We start from the raw sequence: 12191 nt of genomic DNA on the forward strand, positions 1-12191 counted from the left end.
GCAGAGCCAGGGCTGCAGCCCCTACTTTTGTTCTGCAACCAAATTCTACCATAGTGGCAGGTGGTGCTTGGGAAGAACCGGAAGCAGAGCCTTCAAATTTGACAAGAATTACTCAGTAGCCCATGTCTATTTCAGGATGCTAAAAATTCATTTGTGGTAGAATCGTCTAATTTTAAATTGCTTGTGATGCAACCTCTTTTGGAAAACTATTTCACCAAGGTGCCCATTGGTGACTGCATGTAGAAGGTTCCAGGTTTGATTCCGGGCATTTCCAGTTAGAGCAGGAAAAACTCCTGTCTGAAACCCTGGAGAACCACTGCCAAGTCAGTGTCAACAGTACTGGGCCAGACTGACCAGTGGCAGCTTTCTGGGCAAGCAAGTTGACGGCTCAACAGAGTTCAGGCAGGCTTCAAGCACTTTGAGCAGTTGTCCTGTTTGGTGGCAGGCATACCCCACAGATGTCTGGGGAGGCAGGAAATGTAGCCTGGGCTGCTCTAGGGAGAACCAGGATTGAAGAGGTGGATGGTCCTATATGGTGAGCATAATCAAGAGGGCAAGAGTGACAGGGAAATTCACTCCGAGAGACAGAATGCCAAGTTATGTCCAGAGTCTGGAGAAGCAGAAGCTTGTAGTACCATGGACAGATCACTCGGAGCAAGCATCTTGTATCTCTCCAGGCCCTAATTGTGCCTCCCAAACTCCACAAGCCCGTGCCATAGGAATGGCGTATCCACACCTGGTTTCAGGGTGCATAGCCTGGATGTCAGCAGAGTTTATTTCATGGTTGTTCCATGAACTATGTGGGGCGCGCGTTCTCTGGAAATGACTATATTTCAGCAGAATGCTGTAGCTTGGAGGGAGCACTGTCTCTCTGTGATGTGCCTAGGCGTCAAAAGCCATTCCAGAAGTAAGCAACAATGTGATTACAGGTTGGGAATTGATGGGGCAAATTGGATTATTCATTATGGTTCAGATTGAGTTGAAATTGTGGAGGGCAATTTCTCTCTCTCTCACTTCAAGGTCAGATGAGAGTATTTACCATTCTCTCTCTGTTTATCTGTGGATGCAAATTGAATTTGGTGATTCAAATTGATGAAATGTTAGAAATATAAAACTCATCAGAGGCGACACGGAGAGAAATTACTGGGCAGAGATGGCTGGTGGCTTCACCATTCCATGTTGTGGCCTCTCCTTTGATTAGTAATTATTTCAATCTTTGTTTTTGCTTTCTTTCTTCATTCTCAGTTTTGTTTCAGCTGTTTTGATTTCTGTTTTTCAAAGAAAAAAGTGTAATGACACCCTGAAGCATTTAGAATCGGAATTAGATGGCTGAAATGGCCATCTGCAGGCAGGAACCTCAGGCTGCAACTTGGGGGAGCCAGTGTCTTTCCATGCTTCAACTTCTTCTTTTCTTTTTAACAGTTGATTTTTCCTTGCCTTGTATCTGTGATCGGGGTTCTGAGGCTGCCATAGTACACCCCCACAAAACAAAACAGACACATCTTATTCATGTCACTTGCAAAAGTGGTTCACGCACATCAGAAGAGCATAAGCCAACTTCCAGAGGCGCTATTTGGTGGAGGGACCACAACCCCTTAGTAGAGCACATGCTTTGAATTCGCAAGGTTTCAGGTTCAATTCCCAGCAACTTCATTACATGGACTGGGTAGCAGGTTTTGGCAAAGGCTTCTTGCCTGAGCACTGCTGCCAGTCATAGAAGACCATACTGGTTTAGATGGACAAATAGTCTGACCCGATAAAAGGCAGATTCCTGTGTTTATCGTAGAGGTCAATGCTTAAGACTGTAAGCACTTAGTTCTTCAAAACGTATTTTGCATGGTCCAGCGGCTAAAAGTGAGAACAGAGAAATTGAAAAGCAGCTCATACCTTGGTATGATTTGAAAGGCGGGGTGGTGGTGGTGACTTTTATTGGATTCCCTCTATTTTGTGCCATTATGAGTTGCGTCTGTGAAGATGATTTGGGCCCATAGTATGGGAGATGCCCCATTTAGTTTGCTAAAATGGGACTTAATTTTAGATCTGTGCCTTACCCTGGGAACTCCCATTCTTACGCCAATAACCCCAGTTTGATAGCAAGAAGATAGAAAAAGGAGTTGATGAGCTTCAGCACGTTAAAATCGTGGGGTCCTGCTGCATGCCAAAAGACGGCTTGGTCTGCCATGAAAATGCAGTGTTTTCCTTAATCAGTTAATTCGTCCATTTGGCTCTTGACTTCCCTGAAATGTCAGCTATGAGCAACCATTCCGTCTGTGAGATGGGACTGCTGGATCCATTCTGTTGGCTTTGCGGATAGGCCGGCCCCATTGGGCTCTTCCTGTGCTTGAACTTCCCATGCAAGCTGGTCATTATAAGAACTTTTAAGTACTGGTGCCTTGCTTGCTTCCTAACTTACCCCCCCCCCCTTTCCCTTTGTATCATGTCTTTCAGATTGTAAGCCTGAGGGCAGAGACTGTTTCCTTGGTTATTTTTATTGATTGTGTGTAAGCTGCTGTGGGAGTCCTTTTGGCTGAAGGATGGATGTAAAAATGCTCAAAATAAACAATGATAAATGTACAAATTAACATTAATAAACTGGAAACAGCACTTGCCTGGTGGATTAAAGTGAGCTATAATAGTTTGTTTCAATATACGTAGGATATACACTCTCAGTGACTAGCGCTGCATATAATTTGTGTAAAAAATGCTGGATTTTGTGACAAATACAAATTATATAAAGTATGCAGAATTGCATATGTTGTCTTGTAGTGTGTAATCATGAGAGAGGCAAAGAGCTAAGACCAGATGTACACCAAGCAGGATATAGCACTATGAAAGTGGTATGAAAGCAGTATATGGTATGAGTCATGGGCCCCAACAGTTGTCAGTGTACTTCAATACCGCTGTAAAGCAGTAGTGTGGCTCCTGCCTCTTATATACTGCTTTCACACCACTTTCATAGTGCTATATCTTGCTTGGTGTAGATCTGGCCTCAGTCTCTCATTGAAGTGCTTCACCCCTGGAGTTGACCAGCCATGGAGTTAACCAGCCATGACCAGTTGCTGGGGAGCGTGGGTGGAACGGTGCTGTTGCACTCATGTCTTGCACTCTTCCACAATTGTGCCTTTGGTGTGATTTTCATGGCTGGTGGTAATACATTTGCTTTACACATTGCCCCTTGTACAGTCTCTGGCACTTCTAGCTTTTTGTCAGTTTGCCAATTTTCATGGCATAGACTCTACGTCTTTGATCTAAGCCTCTTCCGAACGGTTAACCCTGGCATTAATACTCTCACATTTTTCTTTGTCACTGTGTTTTTTCTATGATCATCTGTCCAATATGGCTGACACCTGAATTGCTTGTTGTCCAAGCAGAGCAATATTTTTAATCTTTATTTTCCATCATGCCCATTGGCACATCTCTAAGATGCTTACTAGAAAATTGCAGAAGCATATTAGGTTTGGGGGGATTTTTTGGGATGAGTGGGGGGAGAGGAAAAAAACCTTGCAGCTATTGTTGTAATTTTAATTTCTTAGGGAAACTATTAAAATGCATCTTACAGCTTCTGTAGTCATTGTGTCTCTCATTGTTCCTGGAAAGGCTGAGGACATTCTTGAAAGTGGAGTTTTATCATTAAGTTAATATTAAAATGCCCCAGAGAAAGTAAGAGCATAGCATTAAAAGATTCACATCCACTTGGAAGACAGAGTTCCTTCCACTTCATTCAAAAGACTTGTGGCAGTGGTTAACGTCAGTAGACAGATAAACAGAAATAGCTTTTCCTCTTTTAAGGCCAAGAATATATACTTTGAACTTGCAAAGATTTCTGAAAATGCCAACATGCTCATAATTCAACTCGGCCATCAGATCTGGGGTTTAATATTTTATGAGGATATATATATATATATATATATATATATATATATATATATATATATTATATGAATGAAAGTGTGGATTTGTATAATGCTCTGGCCTTAGAACAACCAGAGGTTTATGCACCAAGGGTGAGGAGGGTGGGTTCTTCTCTGGGCAGTGACATACCAGACTGAATTGCTAGAATTATGGTCAATAAGTGGATGGATGCAGGTAGCTTATCTCACTGCCATCGCTCAGCAGCTCTCCTGAAGCTTCTGCCCCGGCTCCTCCCCTTTCTGCAGTGAAATATCTTTACTCCACAAAGGACTAAAAAGCATTCAGCAGGGGTGAACGACTTGTAGCTGTCCAGAGGTTTTGGCTTATAACTCCCAGAAGACCTAGCCAGCATAGCCAATGGAGAGGGATCATGGGGGATCTAGGGTAAAATGCCTGGAGGACCACAAGTTGCCCACCCCTGGTATACAGCCATGAAACAGATCACCCAGTTACCAAAGTTATGGCCACCAATTTGTGTGGCTTTAAAAGGGGGTTGGATAAATTCCTGTAAGAGAAGGCTATCAATGGCTTCTAGCCCTGATGGTTATGTGCTACCTCCAGTATCCAAGGCAGTAAGCCTGTGTGCACCAGTTGCTGGGTAACCTGAGTGGGAGGGTGCTGTTGCACCGTGTCCTGCTTTGTCGGTTCCTGGTCTACAGCTGGTTGGCCATTGTGTGAACTGAGAGCTGGACTAGATGGACCCTTGGTCTGATCCAGCATGGCTCTTCTTATGTTCTTAACTTGGAGCAGTGTTGTGGGATGATAGTCGATGGGCAGAGCTGCAATGAACTAAAGAGAACTATTTTCTCCCTTGCTCAGGGAGAACCCTGACTATGTGAGGCCAGTTCCACACACTCAGCCTAGTCTACCTCAAAAGGTAGCTGTGACGCTAGCACAGGCTCAGGGAGAACTCTGACCTGCTTGGAGGTTGGGCGGATTAGAAATGTAACCATAGATAAATTGCAGTTGAAACATTTTGCTGTGAACTGGTTTCCCCTGTCTCCTGCAAATGAAAAATGGAACTTAATCATGATTTTCTGTTCTGGTTGGTGTGTTTTTTATAGTGCAAGATTAGAAGATGGTTGGGATTGTATGGATTATTTCCCTAATAGTTAGTTGGTTTTTTTAATATTTTCCTTCTCCAAGCTAGTGTTGCTGGCTGAATTTGTTCTTTTCTTTTAGGGCAGAATCCTATGGGGGATGGCCGTATGCCTACGAACTCTGAGGCTTAGGGATGCCAATGCAGAGCGAGAAGAGCGGCGGCAGTTATTTTCGCCTCTGTGCTTCCCCCCCACTCTGAATTTTAGCTAGACGGGTGTTTTCGTCCATCTAGCTGAGGTGTCGGGGAGGGGGAGGGAAGGAGGCTGGGGAAGGCTCGTACCCCACCTTCCCATACCCCATGGGAACACCCCCTTTTTGTCCTCTCTGAGGTTGCTGGCGTGGTTCTCTCTGTGCCAGTAGGGAGGGACAGGGATAGGGAACTTGGACTTCTGGCCTCAAAGTTGAAGCGCTGACTCCAACCTTGGATCATGGAATCCATAGTATCCTATGGCTCGCAGACTATGTCTAGGGACTATAAGCTTGCTCTCCCTGTTACCCCTTCCATTCTAGTTTTAGAGGTGATTCCTCCCTCCCCTCCCCAGAACCAATATTCTAAGTACAATGTGGCCAATGGGATGAGTTGATTTTCAAATCATATGTATCCTTTCTTTTAACTATTATATATTTGAAATAAACAACAAAAGCAAAAAACAAAAGCAAAAAACAACCTCTTAAAAATACAAGAATATGGCCTTGGGGTGCAGCTGAGTTATGGATCAAGTCCAGCTAGTTCAGTATCTTCATATAAGGTGATGCTACAGCCAGTTAGAATGAAAATTCACTGCAAGTCAAATTTTATTGTTAGATCTGTGCACTTCCCTTCATAGTTGTTTCATCTACAGCTAGTTTATCCAAGAATGTCCATGCATAAAATTGGGTTCTGTCATCTGTGTTCTCAAATTTTAGCAGTGGAAGTTGGAAGAGAGGTGGGAGAAAGCATCACTCCCCTTTTTTGAGAGTCTGTAGTATTGAAATTCTGGCATTTATAATAGTTTAGCAGAAGATGTACATGCTACTCTATGGCAAAGGTTTCATTCTCTGTGTAACTAATTAATTAAAACAGAAAACGGGATGGGGCATAGTGCTGTTCCAGTTTATTAAATTAGCCATTTTCACAGCAGATTTATAGCCTTTGTGATTAACTTTCCCACCTGAATACGACAATGGAAATTTTTATACTTTGACTACTAAATTGGTATATGAATAGCTTCAAATTGAACTGGAACTTTAATATAGCACTTTAATTCATTGATGGATTTAAGATGCAAGTATGCAGCAGATAGCCGGTGGGGAAAGATTTTACTGGGAATTTGTGGTCTGTACTTTCATAGTTTTGCTGTGAGAACCAAAAAGATGCTTGGAGGAAAAAACCCACGGGATAATTAACAGTGCAAGAATATCCTTTGTGAGGTGTGTGTGTGTGTGTGTGAGAGAGAGAGAGAGAGAGAGAATTCAGACAGTATTGTTATGAACCATCTGTCAGGGATGCTTTAGGGTGGATTCCTGCATTGAGCAGGGGGTTGGACTTCATGGCCTTGTAGGCCTCTTCCAACTCTGCTATTCTATCATTCTATGACGGTGTCTACTTTAATTTTGTCTTTTTATAGAGGGCTTAACTCTGGCTCTCTGATCAGATAGTATAAACATATGACGTAGTATTTTTATTCTCAGTCTCCCTCCCAACCCAGTTATGGAAAGTGTCATGTTTAAATTATCATTTATGAATGTTACAATTCCTTATTACTTTGTATGTCTCTCCAGATAATTCAGGGAGCTGAGACATAGAAGGTGCCCTTCATACAACTACTTTGAGTTTCCTGAGGGCATGGCTGTGTCTGCTGCATCCATGCAATCATGAGCCCCAAAAGCCACATTGAATGCACCTAAATAAAAGTGGGATGCAGATGCAAATGGTTTAATAACAGCATGATATTCACCCATGCAATATTACAATAAACAACTTCTCACCTAGATGCTGGTAGTAACTATGAGTTGCCTCCAGGTTATCAGTGAAGGAATTTTTAGTTAGTTGTAAAGCAGTTGCGACTGGTCAATTCCCACCCACCCCACCCCCATTTTAAGGTTCTTTTATTCAGTGTCAACTACAGTAATCTGTCCATTGTAAAAAACAGAAACATGCCTTTATTCAAATTCGCTAATTTTGTTTTCCCTAGTGCCAGGCTGGTGGAGAAGGCCCGGAAGCAATTGCAAGATGAGTTCCTGAAAGTCCAGAGCCAGTTCCTGGAGGAGAAGAAAAAACGTGAGCAATATGAAGCTATGGTCAAGTGCTTGCAGAAACAAGTGCAGCTGCTCATCAAGGTATGTCTCTTGGATGACACAAGTCAATGTTGCTGTTAATTTGCCAAAAGGACAAATTTCCTGTTGCTTTCCATATATGTACTTACTAAATACCTGCATCCAATGGACCCAGAAAGAAGAAGGCTTGATTAGTATACCATTCTCATTAGCACTGGACTGGCAGACTATTCCTAATAATAAAGATAGAGAAACCAAAGTTAGAGGTGGGATATTATCACTCACGAAATAAGTATCACTAGAAAGTGGTGAGTCAGATCCTGGGAAGCCCTAGGCAAGAGGAGATCCTTCGAGGTTTAGTGGCCTAGGATGGGCCATGTGAAAGGCTGAATGAATAGATGCAGAGTGGTTTCATGAGAAAGAAAAAGAAGTACAGTCAAAGTCAGTATATTGACTCTGTTTCAGAGTAAGAGTCAGAACAAAGTGAGGTCCTTTGAGTTGTGACAGTACGTTTATCCATTAACAGTTATCCATACCTTGGTTACATCACATTTAGTGCTCTCTGTAAGGCTACCATTGAAGAGGGTCCAGAAGCTACAATTGGTGCAAAATGCAAAAGCTAGGCTACACAGTACAGGGACCATATTACACTTTTCTGGACTGGCCAGCACTGGTTGCCCATTTCCAGGCTCAATTCAAGGTGTTGATTTTAACTTTTAAAGCCCTAAATGGCTTAGGACCTGGCTATCTAAGGAACCACCTCTTTCATTGTGAACCTGCCCAGATGCTAAGATCTTCAAGAGAGGCCCTTTTAAGGGCACCATCATCCATAGAAGCCGTATTGTCATGCCAGCGAGAAAAGGGGTTCAATGTTTATGCATATTGCGATGAAGCTAAAGAAGTTAACACATTTCTAGTAAGTCGATTTTGGGTCAGAGAGGAGAGGTCCAAGATAAATCTGGCAGTCCTTTCTTACTTGTTGAAAATTATACAGTTTTCTGTAGAGGACGCACTGTTTTTATTATACCTGATTATCACCATCCATCATCAGCATCATTGTTAAATTTAGAGCCTCCTACGGCATGCTGCTGCTGAGAATTATTGTGGTCAGGTCTGCGATTCTGCTTTGTTGCCCAGCCAAAGAAGCCCTGACGTACCATGTTTTATGCTGAGCTTTCTGGAGTGTGAAGCAGGCATCTCGCAAGAGGGCATTTGTGATATTTTTCTCTGGCTGCTGGCGTAAGAGGGCCATTGGGAGTCTGGCAAGCGATAAGGAAACTGAGCCGCTGTCACGTCTCCCGACGTTTTCATGAAGAGTTTGCGTTTCAACTCCCCCTCTGCTGACTTTGGAAAGGGAAGTGCTCTGGTCAGCCTTGTTTTGATCACTGATGTACAACTTGACTCGGGGCTAATTTATAGAATGCCAACAGCGTGCTTAGCGTTCTGCTTTGCAGTTTACATGAGGGCTGCCCAATCATTTACAGTTCTCAGAACACCTGTGCCCCCACATATTTGGGTTGTTCTGTTACAGCTTGGCTGTTTTAAGACTGGGTGGCCACGAGTGGGCTTCAGCCATTCCCCTCGCTTCTCTCTACCCAACCCCAATATATCCCAGCAAAATTATATTAAAGCAGTTGGCAGTCTTAGTCGTTTTGGCTAGCGGGAGCTGAATTGTCGTTGTTGTTCTTAGTATTGACAATATCAACAACAATGGAAAGAGAGAGAACTCTTTGGCCTCTTGAACCAAAGACATCATACAGGAAAGATGATCCTGATGTTGTATCCACAGGGTTTCTGGGTACACACGTTTTGGGGGTCATGTTCAGTGAAGCTGTGGAATTGGGAAGTTATCCCTGTTCAATTTAATAGCATGTTCAGTACGGTGACATTAGATGGCTTTCCAGGTCAGATATGTAGTACAGGTTGGATGGAGTTGCTCCTTTGGTACTATACAGATGCTACTGGTTGACCTTTTGTTTTCTGAAGTTTACAGATTGTCTCTTTATTCATTGGGATACCCCAACATATTAAATAACATACCAAGGGAAGAAAGAAGTCTGATAATGCAGACTGCATAAATTTTAATACACTGATCATTATAATCTCTCTCTGTCAAGTTTTTCAGGCCCGTCCTTCTAAAAATATACCCTGCATCTTCTTCTGATACTTGTACTATTTTCTTTGTAATAAGTGGTTTCAGATAACACTCTGACATGGTTGGTTGAGTTAAATCTGACTGCATGGAGACTTCAGAGATTTTCATTTGTGTATTGTTTCTTGACATGAAAGCTATAGTCATTAATGTGATTCCAAACATCCATTTCTGTGGACTGATTGTAACATCTATGCTGTGAGTGCCTACTTATAGCTAGATTTCTTTACAGTCCAGTTTGAAGTGACCTTTCCAGGATTGCTTGGTCGTTTGATTCCATCTTTGGAACGTTTTTTTTTTTTTTTACGGTGAATGCTGAGACAATGACATTAACACATTTCTTGACAAAGCTTCCCTTAACCCTAGGACAAAGACTTTCATTTTAATTAAAAGGAAATGATGATGTAATTTAATATTAAATTGAGCAAAATATTACCTGTTATAAATAATAGCTTTGCACTGAAGGCTTTATAATCCTGACTGATATTTAATGATCTAATTAGCTTCCGTAGTAGACTCTGTTGCTGAAAGTATCATTGAAAATGGAAAAGGGGGGGGGGAAATACGTGGGAGATTATTGTCCCTGGCTCTTTCAGTATAATGCAGTGCATCTTGTAAACACAGCAATGGAGACTTAAGAGAAGCCATTCCAAATTAGTGATATGATCGCACATCCTGTTAAGCCATCAAGATTTCATAGAGGGTAAGACTACTGATGGCCACTAGTCATGATGGCTATAGTGTACTTCCAGCATCAGAGGCATCACGCTTCTGAATGTGAGTTGCTGGGGAACAGCAGAGGAATGGTGCTTGGCCTCAGTTCTGCTTGTGGGCATCTAGTTGGCTACTGTGGGAAAGAGGATGTTGGATGAGATTCAGCAGGGCTCTTCTTCTATTCTCAAGAGGGCGAGATATCCCAGAAATATCTTCCTGTAAGGTTCCAAAAAGGGATGGATCTTCTTTTGGGATGGATCTTCTTTTGAAGGAAGGACTTCAAATGTCATGATTGTGTATTTATAGTTCACTGCTTAAAGGCTACTTTGCCTTTTGCTCCTCTGACATTTAAGCATTTAAAAACCAATTATTGCTTATTGCAGTGGTGTGCTCTCATGGTTTCCCAACCTCACTTTGGAATTTCATAGATTTCTAATCTGTTGCTCACTGGGTCATCCAGGAATCTCTGGCTCGCAATTAAGAACATAAGGACTACCTTACAGCTTGAGTCCAGAAGTCCATCCTGGGCAGCACTCTGTTGGCACATCAGAGAGTGCTGTGGTACTCATATCCTGCGTGTGGGTTTTCTGTGGGCAGCTCGTTGGACACTGTGTGAACAGAATGCTAGACTAGATGGACCCTTGGTCTGATCCAGCAGGGCTCTTCTTATGTTCTTATTTCTGGCAGACTTATAATTAGGATGTCGGGGAATTTGCCATTCCTTCATGGTTGTCCTCAGCAGCTGATAAACAGAAACATATTGAATAAAAAAATTGAGCTTCTATTTTCAAAATGATCTGACTCATAGCCATTAGCTAACAGGCCTTATTGTAAAAAAAATAAATTACAATATTTATATACCGCTCCCCATTCAAAATTTCGAAGTGATGAACAAGATAAAATAGAATAAAAACAGCATAAAACACATTAAAAGTATGTTTTTTTAAAAGAAACAATAAATGTTGAAAGCTGCCTTCAGGCCTTGCAGTTGAAAAATAGGGTAGACATTTTAAATCTATATAAATGAACTAAGGAGGCCCAATAGTTTGCGAAGAGGAGGCTTTGTGGCAGTGTTTTGCAATGTTGCTGTGAGATCTTCAGTTGCATTTCGAGCGGGGAGGCAAGTCTTGGCTGTCACAATCACACGTTGAATGAACATTAGGTTATCAGTCATTTGTATGTGTGCTGCAAATCAGGAGACAGCCTTGTAGACAGGAAATCATTTTAATTAAGCCTAGGTTGGGCGCCTTGAAGTCTTTGAGCCATAGCTGTTTAAAAGTGCATCCAAAAGCGTTGCTCTTTGCCAATGCCAGTAGAGAAACTAATAAATAGAGAATTAGTCAATCAGCTAAGATCTCACTTGGAGGCAATCTGTTCTAGTTAAGAAAGGATGTGTTTTCCTCTCTGCAGAGGAAACCTGTTTGTTCTCAGATTTCAGAAAAGTGACTTAGCTTTGAGAATTAGTGCATACACTACCCTTTCTGTTTGACTTTTGTGTTTGCACTGAGATTACAATCTATGGTTACTGAGTAGGTTATAAAGCAAAACAAAAACATTCAGGGTTTATGATGGCTACTTTTCTATCATCTGCCAATTCTAGCTTGCTCTGAACCATACTGTGGCCAGACATCCTGTAAGCCAAGTCAGATAACACTATTGTTTTTTTAAGAGACATAGGCCATGGCTAGACCAGGCCTATATCCCAGGATTGTCCCGGGATCATCCCTGTGCATCCAAATGACGCACAGGGGATCCTGGGAGCAGGCAGGGACGACCCCTCTATTTGCTTGGGATGATCCTTAGGTCTAGCTAAGGCCATAGACTTTTCCCTTATATTGGAGTTATGGTATATCATAAAGCTGATAGTAATATCAATCTTTTCCCCGCCCCAGTTTAGGTGAGGCAATACTACTTGAGGGCAATTAACAGCCAGGCAAGTTCCTATAAGCCAACTCAGATAACACTATTGGTGTTTTTTTTAGAGACATAGTATTTTTCCTATTATTATTTTTTAATTATTATTTATTACATTTTTATACCGCCCAATAGCCGAAGC

General features: G+C 42.1%; 1 protein-coding gene across 1 annotated transcript in view; it reads left to right on the forward strand.

The window, feature by feature from the left end:
* MAD1L1 (mitotic arrest deficient 1 like 1) overlaps positions 1-12191 on the forward strand; it is a 466163-nt gene that overhangs the window by 106723 nt on the left and 347249 nt on the right. The window contains exon 11 of the mRNA XM_063143631.1: positions 7188-7332. Within this exon, the coding sequence (XP_062999701.1) occupies positions 7188-7332 (145 nt within the window). The remainder of the gene's footprint in view (positions 1-7187; positions 7333-12191) is intronic.

This window comes from Elgaria multicarinata, chromosome 17 (genome assembly GCF_023053635.1).
Source record: "Elgaria multicarinata webbii isolate HBS135686 ecotype San Diego chromosome 17, rElgMul1.1.pri, whole genome shotgun sequence".
Classification (NCBI taxonomy): Eukaryota; Metazoa; Chordata; class Lepidosauria; order Squamata; family Anguidae; genus Elgaria; species Elgaria multicarinata.